This window comes from Protopterus annectens, chromosome 5.part0 (genome assembly GCF_019279795.1).
Source record: "Protopterus annectens isolate FY-2018-M chromosome 5.part0, PAN1.0, whole genome shotgun sequence".
Lineage (NCBI taxonomy): Eukaryota > Metazoa > Chordata > Ceratodontiformes > Protopteridae > Protopterus > Protopterus annectens.
Window position 1 is genome coordinate 1,850,083,497 of NC_056735.1, and position 18,929 is coordinate 1,850,102,425.

Here is an 18,929-nt window from a genome sequence, read left to right on the forward strand (position 1 = left end):
CGGTGTTTATTGGCTACCACCTATGTGGTAGTTCATGGGTACAGTAGTTTTCCCAAAGGGGATGACAATGCACTTCTTGGCATTGAGCTTTAGGCCATGACTTTGACACCAAGCAGCAGTCTCAATGAGGCCTCTTTGTAGAATGTCCACATCCTTAGGTGAGTCTATTATGGTTCCTAGTTTGCAGTCGTCTGTGAACTTTGTTAGCCAGAGACCATCTGTATTAGCCTGGATTTCTGAGAAGTAGATACTGATACTGAACAGGTACTCCGCTTGTCACGGGTCTGAAGTCGGATTTGGAGTTGGCTACTTTCACTGTGAGGGGTTCTGTCAATGAGCCAGTTGGCCATCCATCTTGTGACATAGAGATTTATGCCCAGTCCAGTGAGTTTATCTATAATACCAGAGTGGGGAATGGTGTTGAAAGCCTTGATGAGGTCAAGATAGGCTGTGTGCACCACCTTACCCTCGTCTACGGCTCTAGTGATTGCTTTAAAGAAGTCAATCAGGTTTAGGAGGCATGATCTACCTTTTACAAATCCAAACTGGGTGGGGTCCAGAGTTTGGAGGTTACCTATATCTTTGCTTATAAGCTCCAGGATGATGTGTTCCATGGCCTTGCAGACCAGGCTCGTCAGGCTAATGGGGTGGCAGTTCCCAGGGTCAGTGGTGGCACTCACTTTGTGGAGTGGGATAACCATCACTGTGTGCTATTCCATAGGCACAAAGCCTGAAGTGAGGCTATTGTTGAACATGGTACATAGGTGGGGTACCAGTTTGTTCTGCAGTTCGTGCAGAATGCAGCCTGGGATCTTGTCTTGTTCAATGGATGCTGCGTTCATGGCTTTGGAGAGTGTGGTCTTTACTTGTGCGTCCGTGATAACAGTGGCTTTGCAATCTTCTGGTACAGAGATGGGCCCTTTGTGGGGTAAAGTCTGCACTGAACTTGTCTACCAGGATGATGGCAATATCAGCTGGTTCAGTAAATCTAGTGCCATTGTGCTGTAGCTCAGAGCAGATGTGAGTATTGCCATTGAGATTCTTGAGATAGCTGTAGAATGCTTTGTGGTAGTCTTTAGAATCCATGATGATTTTATTTTTGTAACTAGCTTTGGAAAATTTTATGAGGTGATCTCAGCTTCTTACTGAAGCTGACCAGGGAGTTCCTGCAATCATGGGATTTTACTCTTTTTTGCAACAGTCTCTTCCTTTTGCTGTAGAGTTTGTTTATAGCAGGGGACTACCAGATTGGCTTCCTTTTTTGGAGGATAGCGTCTTGGTTCTGTTGGGGATGGCACAGTCCATGCACTTGTGTATGTGCTTATACAGTGCATTTGTATATGATTCAGCAGTCGTGCCTCTACTTTCCGTCTGTATGGGTGCCGTGAAGTTAGCCACTTCTGTCTTAAGAAGCAAGTTGGCTTTGGAGAAGTTTTTTACAGTACGTTCCTTAATGGGGGGTGGGGGCAGTATATTGATGTCTAGGGTGATTAGCTTGTGGTCGGATCTGACCAGCAAGGAGTTGACCTCTAGCATGGAGCATCTTTTACCCATATTGGTAATGACTAGGTCCAGGATGTTGCTGCCCGTGGTGGGGATATGGACAAGCTGATCCAGGGCACTGGAATTGATGAATTCCAGAAAACGTTGAGCAAATAAGTTAGTACATGAGTAGTTTTCCCAGTTGATGGTGGGGTAGTTGAAATCTCCCAATATTAGGGTATTGGGCTGTACCTTATTATCATCCAGTACCTTATTATCATCCAGTATATCGAGAAACATGGAGTGGGCATCCTGGGGCATAGTGGGAGATCTGTAACAAGCTACAGCCTGAATTGCAGTCTTGCCAAGTAACTGTACTTAGATAATTTCGGATGCATTATGTTCAGCAACTAACCTGGAGGTGTGGATATCCTTTATGAATATGGACACACCTCTTCCATTAGTGTTTCGGTCCAGATTAGGTGGTCGAAAGGTGTGGTAAGAATTGTAGCCTGGTAATGTAGGGGTGCTCTCTGGAGCCTCAAACCAGGTCTCTGTTACTGCACAGATGTCAATGTTCATTTTGATGTTTAGATTTCTAGCATTGAGTAGTATTACCTTTAGATTTCACTTGTTTGAATCTGCTATGGTGGTACGTTTAAGCCTTGCCTAAAAAACACATTATAGGGGTGGCAACAGCCTTTAACAGTATCCGGAATCCCAGAGGTGACAGGTGCAGGCCATCTCTGGCAAAGCATCATGACCTGTCGATCATATCGTCCCACGCAGACAGATACTGGATCCCCTCAGAATGACACCAGAAGCTTAGCCAATTGCAGAAGTCAATCATTTTGTCCTTGTACTGTGGTATCATTCTGGACGATGGGAGGATGCTACTCAGGTCTAGTGTCATATGTGCCAGGGCCACATGGTCAGACAGCTCTTGCAGGTCTCTTTTCATGTAGTCCAGGGATGTACGTCTCAGGTCATTCACTCCAACATGGACAATGACAGTCATATTTGTACTTGTGGAGTGACATGTGTCTGTGCGTTATATGGCGGATCCTGGCACCCAACAGTAACTTTCTCCCTGTTTAGCCTGGTGTAAAACTGTATATAATGGTTTCCACGAATTAAATTTGTATCTTATTGTAACCTTTCCAGTGATATTGAAGATGGTTAAACCACCTGATGTGCAGTAGCAAGCCACACCCAAACCACACCTGTCACAGCAATGTCAGTACACCTCCCACCTTTTGATTGATAGCTGTCAAACTTTTTCCTTGTAAGAATAATAGAGAACCTTGCAACTGCGAATGTGTTCATTAAAAGCACTGTAAGAAATGCGTGCACAACTACAGATGGGGTTCTGATTTAGAACGTCGACATGTGCTCACAGTGTGGGGTAGCTGTTGTGAGGTTAGGCCTCACTAACTAGACCATTTGTGTAATAAAGTTTCTTTTTAAGTAAATAGTATGCTTTGTGCTTTATCTGATTGCACCTACTTTGAAGAACAATTAGGATACTGGTATGACTAGGAGCTTTTTAATTTATGTGGGAAAAGTTGGTTGAAGCTGTGGGCATTGTAGCATACACCTTGTGTGATAGTAGATTAATTTATCAAACAATTAAGATCCCAACAGAAATATAATAAACAGTTGCAGGGTTGAGAAGGTAAATAAAATCAGATTTATTTAAACAGTAGTCCCCCCCCCCCCCGCCCCCCAAGATTCTTAGAAGGAACCCTTGAATTCTCTTCCTGACCTTAAATCATCTGTCATTTTTCAACTCCACTCAATTTAATTACATTTTTTGTTTGAATGCATCTTTTACATACACTGTGCATTCCGTATCATGCCCTCCGGTATGTCAACCACGGAGGTCACGTCCACTCCTGCGCGAACTTACGGATGGGTTAACAATTTTCAATATCGCCACCCTTTCTGTATAATGACACTTTCCCTAAATTGTAAAATTGTATTAACTTCTGTATATCTTTCATTTACCGTAATAACTGTTGTTCATAAACATGGAGCTTTTTGCCCCGAGCCTCAGGTAAAAAATGACCGGTGTCCAGTCTGACTTTCCCAATAACCAAACGAAAAATAAATAATAAATTAACATACACGCGGGGTGTTGGGGAAGAGTAGCATCTATAAGCAAAGCTTCTTAGTCGTGCGCAAGACTCTCACTGCGGATTAAAGGATTCCACTTTCAGCAAATGTTTTGTCTAACACTAATCAAACATGTACTCCATCAATCCAGTTACCCCCCCCCCCCCATACAAATACTTTCAAAACCGTACCAAAGACAACATATAAGCCAACGAAGAAAACAATACAGTACAAACGCATACCAACTTCTACAAAATTAAAATAAACAAAAACGATAAACAAATAACGGCAGACAGAAAGAATTCCCTTTTGGGCAACAGCAATCGTTCAAGCAACAGAGAACCCTAACGTTCTATGTTGTTAAACATATGCTTAATATTTCCGTTTTTAAGGAACAATTTATGCACTTTTGATTGATAGCTGAAGAAGCTAATAAGACGTATCAAAAGGGAATGAGATTAGAATTGCCGTTAGGCCTTATTTTGGGCCACGAACCAGATTTTTAAATCAGCCTTGTCAATCACAGCCCTTCAACAATAGCTTGAAACCAAATAGAACGATCAACGTCATATATACTTCAGGAACTGCTTAACGTAGAACATAAATTGCAACCAGTTCAGTTGTCAACTTGTCAGACCCTACTGAAACAGCAGAAACTATGCGCACAAAATAACAACCGCACGCCCCTATTTAAATAAGCTAACTAGTCAGCGTCCTCTTTCAACCAATAGGCTGGTTGAGACAGATACCACATGATGAGCAAATACGTCTCAAGCAAGGGTGGGGGACGTCTGTACCCTCTTCCTTGCTTAAAGAGTTAGTGAGTGAGCAAAAACATTACAAAATAGGAGATGTTGACTGGCTGATACTGTGGTTGCATAGTATTTTTATCAGTATAAACTAATTTGCTTTGTGAACTTGAAGTATTTTTATCATTCTGGGTTTTGAGAGTTTACCATATAAAATGATAGTTTATAAAAAGAAATCATGTGCACTTAAAAGTTAAGGAAGAAAAAAAACTATGTTAAGTGACGTTAAAACTATGTAGTAGCACTGTATATACCCTCCAACTGCTTCCAGTATGCCCATATTACTTTTCCTGATAGACACGTCGGCTTCTATGAACCAGCGCACGTATCTGGGCACTACATATCTGGACATAGCTAAAGGCGCTGTAGAGACTTTTATGAAGGTATCTTGCGCATCTACGAAGAATGCGGTGTATACACAGTGCTCTCCCGTTTAGTAAACTGTTTATATGCGTTTTCGTGTTGCACAGGTCTGTTAACATTTTCTTTTTATTAACAGCTGAGAGCCCGGGATCCTGCCAGTAGAGGAGACCGGTATATGTTGATCACTTTCGAGGAGCCGCCTTACTGTATCAAGGTAAACCTTTTTGTGGTATTTAATTCAAACTACTCAGTTGATTTATGGGTGAGGCTTGTGTCAATTTGTACAGTTGCATGACAGTTTAGTCATAACTGACGTGCAAAGCTACAGCAAGAGTTACACGAGTAGCCGACATTTTTGTAGCGTATGCCATTGCATTGTGGGTAATATTCATACGTAACAAGCGGCATCTACAGGCGTTAAACTGAAAGCAGAATTTAAGGGAATTTGTTGTTACTGTTTTGTTTATCTGATGTATGTAACTAGATGTAGCGTTTTTAAGCTGTTTGTATAAAGGACGAAGCAAACTGTTTTCATAAGGTGGAAGCACTCCCAATAGTATTGTAGTTTTAACAAGTGAAAGTCGTATCTAATTTCATAAGAGTCCACGTCAGGTTGTTTATTTTTCTTTTTGAAAGACAAAATCCGCAGAGTGTTTCAAAGTTTCAGTAAGCTAAGTGTCACACGCAGCCCAAAAACAAACACTGTAATAAATTTTCCACCAGGTATCCTCAGTGGAATAACTACACAACAATAACCCACAGATTTGAAACAATATGGTCTTAGTACTGATATTAATTAAATAAATGAAGCAGTCTGCTCGATTAAATCTGTTAAACTTAGTATATCATACTAAAGTTAATAGATTTATTCCAGCACAGTTTCGTTTTTTTATTTATTTTTATAACGGTTAATACCAGTATTAGGTTCATATCTGTGGAGTATTTTGTATAGTTATTCTGCTGAGAACATCTACTGGAAAGTTTCTTTGTGTTTAATTGTTTACTTTTTGGGTACAGTAGTAACAGTAGCTTTCAAAAGACTCTTACCTCCCGAGTCGGGTACAAAGCCAAAATAGTCAGGGGCAACTTTTAACCATTTTTATTGTCAACAGAGCAGTATAACACGATTTAGCACACATTTTCTGAAATAACCCTTGACTGCTATTACATGTTGATTGTAAACCCTCATCTTTCCCAAAGTCGCCAGCTTTAGGAGGGACAAAGCATTTTGTTTGTACTGAAATCCAGGGCAGCGACAAGATGAAAGATGTGAGGACAAATAGTGTGAACCCGTATTTGTCAGGACAGTTTACATAATGACCGTATTTCCATAATGGTGCTGGATAATGTTAAAGCCCTTTTCAGCACTGATTCATAGATTAGTACTAGGCTAATTGCTCTTGCGAGCCATTTTAAGCCTAGCCAACTATCCTTTGTGAGACTTCAACCCTATACCTTGTGGTGATAAGGCAAACACCTTAACCATTAGGCCACCTCACTGTATTAATAATAAGCTCGTCTTACAAAATGAAGCAGATCATATTGAGGAACAGTGCAGCACTGTTGTCCCTCACAGTGTCACTAAGGCACCTCTTATGTCAGGTGTTAATCTATTCAGAGGTATTTCACTGGTTTTAATTTCTAAATGTCCTGTGCAATACAAGGAAAATCTGTTATCTCATATTGAAAATTTTGAGTAATACATTCATAATAATTTATGATTTTTTCATATACTTTAAAGGAAAACTAACTCTTACAGTGCTTTTTCTCCCTACAGTATAATTCCAACACTGTGTAGGTACACAAAACCTGCTTGTACACTATAAAACTTTCATTTCCTCACTTTGGTATCAACGGAAGGGAAAGACAACCCACTTTTTTTTTTTAGGCTTAACTTCTCACATAAGTTGCAGAGGAGTTTGTCTACACCTGCACGATATATACCAGAGACACAGAGAAATTTGTAGTCAGGAGCTTGGACTGCTGTAAACAAGACAGAAGTGTGAAACTGTTTTCCATTGTCTTTATTGCAAAAAATAAAAAGCATGTAGAATTAGGGAACACTTGTGGTTGCGAGTGAGCCCTGTTACACCAAATATAAGGTTAGCAAGAACCTAGGTGCTGTATTAACTAAAAAACGTGAAATAAACTGGAACGGAATCCAATTATGCTAGCCCTATAAAACCATGTTGGTATCAGAATTCTTGACTAATGGTACAAAACCAACAAAAAACGTGTATTTTTCTCTAAGAAACAATGAAAAGGACATATCGGGTTATAAACTTCTTTCAGTTAAGTATCGTGGTAGGTGAGTGCATAAATCCAAACTTTAATAATAATTAATTTCATGTGGGTTTTATACATTTAGTGTAACATCACTGTTAAAGTACATTTGCATCCTGTTTTGGGTTACTTCTGTTTTTATAAAACAGGATAAACTTGTGCTTTATAAGAAACTCAAAAAGTAATGGAAGTATGAATAGAGCTGGAGTGGGTGGGTGTGTAGTTGTTTGAATCGAGGATGGGGATAAAAAGGAGGGAGAAATTGTCATAGGTCCCTGGGTTTAAATTTTGAAAAATGCTGGCCAGTAGTCATGTAGCGCTTGGCGGACTGGGGAAGTGTGAGTGTGGGTGTGGAATAAAATATGGCAATTAGCAGGAGGGACCAAGGAGTAGTAAATTAATATGATTGGTAGTCTGACGTTCATGGTAGCTAATAATACATTGGGGGTGTGTGTAGAGGTGATTGGAGTGTAAAGAGGGTTTGTTTGTCAGGAGGCGTGTAGAACTAAAGTACAAAGGGAGATGTGATTGGGTGAGGGGAAGGGGCTATTTGGGCACAAAGTATGGTGGTAGACTAAATTGTGGAAGAGAGACAAGTGGGTGGAGTTATTATATAGAGGCTAGTGGGCGTGATATGATAACTGTGAAGATACGCATTATCTAAAGATATGTGGAAAGGCTAAGCACTTAAAACAGAATTGTGAGGACTGTATAAAAAACAGTTTTTGGTATAAGGATGTGTTAGTAATAAAAACTTTGTAGTGCAATCTCTTGTCCTTATGTGTGAAGGTATCTTGAAGCAAAACAAACATGAAAATTAATCTAATAAATGAGTATTGGTGATCAGTCTACGTGAGTGGGAAGCAAACTGGTCTTGAGCCGATGTACGAATGCATGGACTGGGGGATGGTGTGGGAATAATCAAGTAATTAGCAGTTGTAGGATTAATAAAAAGCTAGCCAAGTTGCATAATTCACCCGAATGCTCATTACATCGAATGTTTTTTTTCTCACTGGTCCCTTTTCTTACCTAACTGTTAACTATTTACCATGACTTAAAGGAGTGTTAGTTTGTTTAAATACAATATTTAAACATACTTGAATGTATGCTTGGCTTTTTATCATACCCCACACGAACCTCAACAATTCACAATATAAAAATACACGGGACATGAACCATTTTCCTTCCTTTTCTTATAGTTTTATTTTTCAGTTTATTTATTTTTGTTAATTTTTTAACTGTTTCACTTTTTGTTGTCTTATGTAGATCCCGCACACACACCATTATATGAACCTTTTTTCTCACAAGCATGAACATCCCATACCGTCACCTGCCTTATCCCCTGTACTTGTCCAACGATACGCAGCCCATATATTTTCCTTCCTTCTCCTACTACTGGTATGATTACCCCACACTTTCCCCCTCCACTCGAGTTATGTGTATTTCGGTGCACTGTTATAGTTCTTGTACACTGAACAGCCAAAATCCTACAACCGCTAATTATTTGATTATTCCCATGCAGTCCTGCACACCATGCATTCGTACATTGGCTCAAGAGCATAGTTTGCTTCCCACTCACATAGCTATATCACCAATATTCCTCTATTAGATTCATTTTCATGTTTGCTTTGCTTCAAGATACCTTCACACATAAGGACTAAGAGATTGCACTACAAAGCTTTTATTACTAACATATCCTTATAGCAAAAAAATGTTTTTTATACAGTCCCCAGAATTCTGTTGCAAGTGCTTAGCGTTTCCACATATCTTTAGATAATGCATATTCTCACAGTTAACATTATCCCACGCCCACTAGCCTCCATATATTAACTTTGCCCGCTTGTTTCTCTTTCACAATTTAGCCTATCACTACACTTTGCGCCCAGATAGCCCCTCCCTCACCCAATCGCTTCCCCCTTCGTACATTAGTTCTACATGCCCCCTGACACCCCCCCCCCTTTACGCTCCAATCACCTCTATACACACCAATGTATTATTAACTACCGTGAACTTTGGTCTACCAATCATAATAATTTATTACTCTTCGGTCCCGCCTACTAATTGGTGTTTTTCTTCCACACTCACATGTCACACTTCCCCAGTCTGCCATTTGCTACATGACTATTGGTCAGCATTTTTCAAAATTTAAACCCAGAGACCTATGACCATTTCTCCCTCCTTTTTATCCCGACCCTCGATTCAACCAACTACATACCCACCCGCTCCAGCTCTGTTCATACCTCCATTACTTTTTGAGTTTCTTATGAAGCACAGGTTTATCCTGTTTTATAAAAAATGGAAGCAACCCAAAACAGATTGCAAATGCACTTTAACAGTGATGTTATACTTGTGTATAAAACCCACATGAAATGAACAATTGTTATTAAAGTTTGGATTTATGCGCTCACCTACCACGATACATAATTAAAAGAAGTTTATAACCCAATACATTCTTTTCATTGTTTCTTAAAAAAAAATATGCATGTTCTTTTCTTTGGTTTTGTACCTGTTAGTCAAGAATTCTGATACCAACACAGTTTGTAGGGCTAGCACAATTGGATTCAGTTCCAGTTTATTTCATGTTTTTTGTCTTTATTGCAGAGAGAAACAGAACTTACACTGTTTCACAGCTGCTTCCAGTGTAGCCATGCCTTTCATAGCAAAACAGAACAATTAGATCAGTCAGTGGTTCAAAGGCAGTTGTCACCTTTTTGACAAATTTACATAAGTAGCATCACAGTGTTGAAATGGTAAGTTTTAAGCTTTAAATGCTTGTTTATACTACTTTATATTTTAATCTTATAAAGTATCAGCACATTTATCAAAGTGTAGGGGAGAGGCTGTCAATTCATCTTAGACTACAAAAATATATTTTAAACAAAGGCCTGCAATGTAGCAATTGTTTTGGTTGCAGCTGTATAATTCTTTAGTATACTGTAAAACAAGCCCCAAGACACACACAGAGTGCCATTCAAGAATTAAAAGAACCAGTCTTGTTACAGCCAGTTTGTTTTGCATTTGTTGACCTCGATAGTCCGACTGAGCTGAATAGCCCTTTTTCAGTAGAGGCCCAGGGAGAAAAGTTCCACAAACATTACAATAAAGGTTATGGATAAGTAATTAACAGTTTTACAGAAAATACATTTTTACAATAAAAATAAATAAAAGTATAATAAAAGGTATAATAAGGACGCAGTATGTAACAATGTTGATAAAGGTATAATAACGAAGCAGTATATAAAAGTGTCGATACAATCTTGTCAATCGAGGAAGGTGAGGAGGAAACATAGTAATGTTTGGATGTTGCTGAGAGAGTGAGATGAGAGATGTGAATTATTAATAGTAGTGTAAGGAGGTAACAGTTCTTGGTAAAGACACCAGGTATGAGAGAGCCTAGAAAGGCTAGGAAGAGCATTGAGGTAAAGAGAGGAAGTGCTAAGTAGAGAAAAGAATGTAAAAGGGTAGGTAGGACAGTATTTTAGGGATAGTAGGGAAGATTACATATTAGATGAAAGTGACTAACACTAATCCCATTATATGTCAATGGAATGGGAATACATCACTACTTCCTTATGTCTAGTATGACTAAGCTATGTAAAGCAGACTTAAAATGGATTATGGGAAAGAGAAAGGCTTGAAGAAAAATAAAAGCATGTTGATTTGTCAAGCCCAGTTGACAGCCATTTTGCAGAAAACATATTAAAATTCTATAAGAAGCAGTCAGTGATTTTGAGGTGTTAAAATAACTCAGAAAATGGAGAGAGAGTGCAAAAATGGATTTTTTTAGTTCTAATGTGAAGTTTTCCTTTTAAGAAAGTTCTTCTGTTAAAGCATAGTGTGGTTTGCTATTCCATTGATAGCTTGTCATCACACATTGTCATATTTCGTTGTGGAAATGATTAAGTAACCTGCAAGAACAAATGCATTTTTGAGTTTGTACTGAAAATACAGTACAGTATAATTCATAAATCATACTGATTGCTTCAATTTTTGTATTATCTTAATTAAGCAGATAACATTTATGTTATCTTAAAATATTGACTGTATTCCAGAGGAAGTAGCTGTGGTAGCTACTGAGGGAAGTTAGCATCCCTGTACTTGTGCCACAGTAGAGCTGGAGGGTATTTTTTGAGGTGGTGGTAGTTAATTGTGTTCATGTTGTAAACTGTTTTCCCTTTGTATTGACTTGCCCCATCTGTTTGTAATGTGCTGTTGTTTTACAGTATTTACAATAGTAGCTTTTAATGGGCTAATGAATGTCTCTCTGATATGGTCAATACAGTAATATCAGTGAGAAAGTGATTTTTTGTAGTATTGCATATGTAAGTGTTTGGCAGCATGTTCACAAAATAATACAGTATTTTCTTTTCCAGGCTGGATGGAAAGAGAACCACGCAACGTTTATGAATGAACTGAAAAACCTGCAGGCTGTAGGACTTACGACGCTTGGCCATTCCCTAAGGACAGCTTTTGATTTATTAAATTTAAATAGATTAGTGTCTGGAATAGACAACTATGGGCAGGTAGGTTGAATGGAACATTGCCCACCCCCCCACTCACACCAGAAGAAATCAAGCAGTTACATATCATTAGTATAAAATCATTCTTTTCTCATGGTTTACTTTAAGGAATGAGAAATAGGACTAAAAATGGTAGTAGTACTTACAAACAAATCCTCTGGTTTTATCCTTGGAACTGAACCCAGTCCTGGGATAAATCCTTTATTCTCTTAGTAATAGCATTTACTTCTTTTGTGCCTTTGCTATCTTAGCACTGTTATTGCCATAGACTGCAAAAGGAAAACATAGGAGTCCTTTACTGCAGTTATTTGCATGACTGTGGTATTCATGGTCTCTGCTCTCATCTGTTTTCATTATCAGATGTGTAAAGTATCCTCTGCTTATCGTAAGTTATTTTTTAATTGCTCTCTATTGCAGGTTAATTCTTAACCTGGACTATACTCTGTTTAGTTGCAAAACATTTTCACCCAGAATATGGATTATCCCGCGAACAGTGTAAATATACTCCCTTGGTACAGTAATCTTAAGTGCAACAATCCTATTTGATGCAGTAAATTTTAAATGGAAGTATCCTTAGCAAAAATTTATTTCTTCTGTTACTGGTAGTTGCAGTCTGGCAAAAAACAGATTGTAATTTGCCAGTATCCACTCTAACAGCATATAGTAATTTTGCAGTTGTGTGTTTGACTGCTGCAGTTGGTATATGAGTTCAGAAGTATAGAGACAAGGGCATTTGATGAAAATTACACCACCATAAAGTCCTTTTGTTTCTCCATCTTCTGTGAAAGGTGGAAGATTAAGCTCTTTGAAATTAATTTTTTGTTAATGTTCCCCTCTTTGTGTTCCTCAAACAACTTCACAAAGTTTGGTTGTTAGATTATCAGAAAAATTACTTTACTAGAGAATTGTCATGTCTTTTTATTCTTAAAGTTATGTTAAGAAAGGTGCTAGACCCTTTACCTTGTTTATGCTTTTGCACATTTTCACAGGCCCTCTGTTCTCTTCTTTATTGTTTTAATGCATTTCCAACATAATAGTTCATTCAAAGGTAAAATGCGGTTACAGGAAAATGTTAACAGTGATCCTTACAGCAGTGTCAACATTTTCATTTTCTGCCAGTCTTTCTCTGTCCAACAGATCATCACTTTTTTCTTTTGGAAAATTTGATGTATTTTAGGTGGTTTTGATACATTGTTTTTATCTAGGTTTATTTTTCTCATTGTGATGACAGTTGATACCCTGTTCCAGCTCTGTATTTTTGAGGTTGCGTGTATTGTTACATAAATCTGCAGTGTTTACGTTGAAGTTAGCTGAAACACTGGGGGTCATTTTTTTAGTTTACAGAATGCCTTGATTTTTCCCACCGATTTAAGAATGTCCGCACTTCTGCTAGTGTGATCCTTGAAGAGGACAACCTTTCATCAATGACTTATTTGTAATGTCTCTTATGACGCCATGTAATGAGCCCAGGAACTGAGACTGTTGTATCCCACACTGGTTTTGATTCTTTACTCCAACTGCACTCTGTATACTTTTGCCATTTGTTTTAGATCCAACACAGTTTGCCAACTTCTTACACATGTTAAAACTTTCAGTTATTTATATTACATTCCTGCATTGTGGAATCATATGGTTTGGTGAAATAGTTTCACGGCATAACATTTCTTTTTAAAGTGATTTGGACCCTGCTTTGTCTTAATTTTGTTACTTTTTGTTTCCTGATTTGTAGATGACAACACTTTTGCTATTTAAGCTTGGTCATCTAGGTTGTATTTTTTAGTCTCTCTCTCTCTCTCTCTCTCTCTCTCTCTGTCTCTCTTTGCTTCTGTGAGTAGAGATAACATATTTGTACTTGGCTTGATCCATTTGGCTGATTGAGACATTGGTAGTAATACCTTTGTAGTTCTTTTGATGTAGATTAGATTTTTTTCTTTAGTCTTCTTAAAATTCACCATCTTGTGGCCGGTAAGTTTTTTTTAAATTATTAACATTTTAGTCTGTATTTTTCCTGCAGCTCTACAACTGACCTGAATTTGTAGTAGTCAAATAAAGAAATCATAGAATCTTGTAGATGCAGGCATATTGTTACCCAGGCTGTAGAATCACTTTTTTTAGGCCTTCTTAAAAATCTAACTGTATAATTTGCTTAGCTATCCTTTTTGTAAGAATACCTTTACTGAATTATCTCTTGTGACATAGGAAATATACTTTTATATAAAGTAAAACAAGCCATATTAACATGTTCACAGTTACAAACATTATACTTCACATATAGTCTTCCCTACAATATAAATTAATCCAGTATTCTATAATTTGGTTAGTTTCTGCCTTCCCTTAAATATCATTCCTCCTCCAAAACATTTTTACTGTTTATATTGTTCCCACAATTTTTTTTCTGTGTAATTTACTTCTTTCCTTTTCTAAAGATCCCACTTCTATTTATTTTTTATCTCTGTTAACACTATTCACTACTTCAGATACTGTTGGTTTAGAATTTTTCTATTTTCTAGTAATTGCTTTTTTTTTCCTTAGTTATACCTATTTACTGTCCCAGTATTTCTGGCAGAGTACTCTGTAGGGAATTTTTTTTAAAGTTTGGTAACTCATTACATTCCCAAAACATATGTTCCCAGTTACCACTTTTTTCTCCATCGCACCTCCAACATTTGCCATCCACCTGAGGAAAAATCCATTGGAGTCAGGGTATAAAATACCTATGCAAACTGTTACAAGCAAAAATCCTAATTCTTCTAGACTTTGCATATTTGGGAGCCACACATGTCCTCACATTCTTTTTTGTGAATTGCTTATCCAGTCTTGCTTTACAATCTTTTCTAATCTCCTCTGATTCCTATAGTTATCTTGCAATGTTATATATGCTGTACTAATTATCCCTTTTAAATAGAGCTTGTGTTTTAGATTCAACTAACAACTCTACCAGTCAGGTCTTTCACTTAGGATTTCTCTTTCCCTTTCTCTTTGCCTATACTCTGATATCATATACTCTGATATCAGTCCGTGATAGGGAAGGCAGTCTCCGGCCTGCAGTCCCGATGTCTCTGTCTTCTTGCCATTCTGTTAATTTTCCTTAATTATTTATTCCTAATACCTTGGTCAGTTTCCTTCAGTAAACTCCAGCCATCTGTTCCATCTTCTCTATACCACTAATTACAGTTATCCCCTTTCTCCAGTCCTCTGTTTGCTTAGTTCTTAGAATACTTTCTTCTACTTTATGAATATAGTGTTCTATGTTGCTGCTGTTATTCTCATTAAGGATCTGTATCCAAAATCCCTGTCTCTCCTTGTTTCTTGAATTTCGCCCTGCTTCATCATCCCTTTTTATTTTCAAATTGTAGCTTTCTGTTTGTGTTTACATACAAGAGCCTTAACTGTATAGCTCTAAAATATCAGTTCAAATCAGGCAATCTTAAACTACCTTGTTCTATTGGAAGGATCAGCTTATCCCACTTGACCCTTGCCCTATTCCCCTCCCAGATAAAATCCTTCAAATCTTTATTAATTCCAAATGTACAACTTCTCCTCTTGTTGATTACAAATATGCCTGACCTACGTATAAAACTAATAATAACTGTGTCCGTAGACAAGTGCTTCCACTTTCTTAGTTCTTGTATTATCTTTTGTTAGTATTTTCCCACATATCCTTAACTGCCATAACATAATCCTTTTTAACCCATACTTCTACAGTAAATACTTCATTGTATAATGTCCTCATAAATATGGGTATTGCTCATCCAAGTCATGTGTGAGTACATAGTTTACAGCTGTAGCCTTTTTTTTATCTTCACTTATTTTATATTCTGAGAAAATTTTGAAAGTGTCTCAGTGTTCCACAACACCAAAATGTCCTTTTCTGGTTTTATCAGGTACAAAATAATATCATCTGCAAATAAAGCCTACTTTTCGTGATTACTATACCAATTATATCCTTGAGTTTCTGAGTCTATTTTCTTTGCCAGAGGTTTGAAATTCAACACAAATAACAGAGGGAAAAAGGACAACCCTACCTGGTTCCTCTTTGAGGTAGAACTGATCAGAGAGGAGCCTTCCCACTTTGATTTTTGCCTCCATTCCCTTATGTATCCCCCCAAATAATCTTGTTATTGTATCACAGAATGCAAATGCTTCTACTGCCCTACTCATAAAATTCCAACTTACTTTGTGGAATGCTTTCTCTATCTCACAACCCACCAATAACACCAATAGTATTTTCCTACATTTTGCTTTCATCTGGATCATCCTTGTTCTGTTAATATTGTTAAATGTTTGCTTCCCTTCCAGAAAACCACATTGGTTCATATCTATCAGTTTTGGCAACACTTTTGCCATTCTTGTAGCCATTATAGACATAACTTTCTATTCATGGTTTAAAATTGAAACAAGCCTACATGAAGCAGGGGTTGATAGGTCTTTACTGTCTTTAGGTATTACAGCCGCCACAGCTTTGTTCCAGGATGTTGGTGCTTCCCCTCATTTTAAAATAATGTTAAACAAAACCTTCCAGATCTTAATCACTTTCTTCTTTCCTAGCTTCTAAACATCCACTGGAATACCATCTGTACCTGGAGACTTTCCTGCAGATTGGTTATACCTCACCTTTTTTATCTTGTCTCTTCCTTTCCTAACTGTTAAGTATTGTGCCTTATCTACTTCTGACCTTGGCATATGTACATCTTCCATAAATATTTTCATTTATGTTTTTTAGATTTCCACATTTCTCAGTTTTATACAGATTTTCATAAAACTTCCAAAATATCTAATACCTCTACAGGATCTGTGTTTATTTTTTTCTTGCTATAGGCTCCCTAAGTTTGGCAACAACTTTTTCTACTTTCTGTTTCCCAAGTTGCTGTTGCTAAAAGTATTTGTGCTGTGTTATCAAAAAACAGTTGCTTACAGCAGTCTTTCTAAACTCATACTTTATCCATGTACTCCCATCTTTTCTCTTTAACACTCTGCAGTTGTGCCTTTTCTTAATCTGTCAGATTTCACTTACCCCCTATATGTAATTCTTGTTACTTCTTAACTATATCTAGTTTTTCTTTTATTTCTACTGTAAAATTTTTAAACTATTTTCACTTAATCCCACTCATTAACTGTGACACTAGCCCCCTTTTTTGGGGGGGGGGGGGTCTGAAAAAATTTCTATCTTTGCTAATAATTCCCAGGTAATTACTACTTTATTCCTTAAATTCCTCTGTTTTTAACATATAGATGGGGGTAGTGTGATTGTCTCATTACTGTCTATTTCAGTAGTTGATGGATTTGTCAAAGCTCTCAGTTAAGTGGACGTGTTCCTGTGAGATACAGTTTTGTCTAGTCTAGCCCATTTATTGTACCTTGGGGAATAATATGTAAAATCTCTTAAGTTCCTACTACTGAATTCACATCTTCCATGCCAAGTAGTTTCAGAAATTTATTCAGAAATCTGCAGTCATTTGTTATATTTTCCCTTCTAGGCTCCCTAGATACATCCTCACTATTGCAGATCAAATTCTAGTCCCCACCTATAAGTAATATTCTCTGCTGAAAGCTCATTATTTCTACCAAAACTTTTGAAGTTCCATAATAGTTTTCGGTGGAATGTAAATGCATGTCAGCATAAGCCTCCCCTTGCCACTAGTCCCTTAATACCACTAATTTATCATTATCTCTTTTCCCTCCTTTATCAGTATTGGAGCTCCTGTAGCAATTAGTATAAGTACTCCTTTTTTCCTTTGTCTGTGATACTCTGCTGAATATCCATCCTGAAATCGTTTCTTTATCAAATTCACATGCTTGTTTCTTTCTAAATGCGTCTCCTGTAGCATTGCTATTGCACTCTGCATTTCTTAATATAATTCAGTACTCTTCCCTTAGTCTTGCAGGTGTAGACCAATTCACATTCCACGTTAATATAGAAAGTGTCACCATTATGATAAGAGGTTTTTATTCCTACCTGTTATATATGACAGCTTTTTTTAGATGTCTTTTTCCAGCTTTTGTGATACATGTACCCACTAATGTTTGGCAAGTTGATCTTTTATACAGTTGTTTCTTGTCCTCTCCATTTGAACCTATGGCTCATTTTTACAAGACTTTTTGTTGTAATGAAACCCCTCAAAAAGGCGCACACACCTCCAGAACATCCCCATAACCTATTAACTTAATACAAACACATACAGTTGTGTACATATTGAAATAATGAAGTTTAACCCTCCTAATAGGAACACTTTTTCCAAATAGACAGATGCACATGCAGGGCGTTAATATGACCTAAAGTTAAGGCTATCCATGTTAAAATACATGTTAATGACTGTGCTCATACTTACCCTTATTTCTGTCTGTTCTTTTTTCATTTTTTCCTCTTCCAGATGTGAAAAATAATTTGCATGCTTTCAGAAAACATTAACTTTTAGCTTCAAAGAAACCAGTGCTCTTGCTTTTGTATTGCCCTGCAATCCATTTGTCTGGATGGAAACCTAAATAGTGTAGCCCTCAGGTGCAGGTGTGTCAAGTCCTGCTGTACATGTGTTGCTGAAGGAAAACTTTTCATTACATTCATTGTTCATTTATTTACTTGTTTACAGTTAAAGCTTGTTGGACTAAGCTAAATGTTTTAATCCAGACATTCAGCTTTGCAAAAGTAAGAGAAAATGTATCATCATTCAGTTTCTGTCTTATACAAGTGGTACAGTGAATTATCTTCTGTTTAAACTGTGAGCTTTGGCCGGTTAAGACCTGCATGATATCAATTGAACGCATAAGTGTAGCTAAGTAACTTTTATCTGCACTTTTTAAAGTAATTTGTTTGTGTTGCATTGAGCAATATCTAGCTAGAAGTTGACTGTTTCTTCAGTAGTGCATGTGGTATTTTCAGTTAAGGCTTGTTAAAAACCTGCATAGCCAGTGATAGGTGGGGGTAGTAGTTTCCTTCATTGTTATTCAGTTTCTGTCTTCTACAAGTGGTACAGTGAATTATCTTCTGTTTAAACTGTGAGCTTTGGCCAGTTAAGACCTGCATGATATTAATTGAACGCATAAGTGTAGCTATGTAACTTTTATCTGCACTTTTAAAGTAATTTGTTTGTGTTGCATTGAGCAATATCTAGCTAGAAGTTGACTGTTTTTTCAGTAGGTCTCCACCCACCCTCCCTGTTTTTGTCTTGGTGTTAATCTTGGTGGCTTTGAAACTGCCCGCCCCTCTTGTAAATTTGCACTTGGATACTCATCCTGGGCCCATCTCATTTGCTCACTCAAAAAATGTATCTGCTTTTACTGTATTTGTGTTTCTTCCTACTTTATTTTGCTTTTGCGTCATCTTAAAAGTACTCAATTGTATTTATTACTGCTTGGTGTA

At 37.4% G+C, this 18,929-nt stretch overlaps 1 protein-coding gene across 1 annotated transcript in view; it reads left to right on the top strand.

Annotated features, from left to right (window-relative positions):
* Positions 1-4,364: 4,364 nt before the first annotated feature.
* Positions 4,365-18,929, top strand: part of INTS6 (integrator complex subunit 6) — a 1,595,672-nt gene continuing 1,581,107 nt past the window's right edge. Inside the window, exons 1-3 of the mRNA XM_044071680.1 lie at positions 4,365-4,789; positions 4,906-4,983; positions 11,426-11,575. Of these exons, the coding sequence (XP_043927615.1) occupies positions 4,679-4,789; positions 4,906-4,983; positions 11,426-11,575 (339 nt within the window). The 5' untranslated portion in view covers positions 4,365-4,678. The remainder of the gene's footprint in view (positions 4,790-4,905; positions 4,984-11,425; positions 11,576-18,929) is intronic.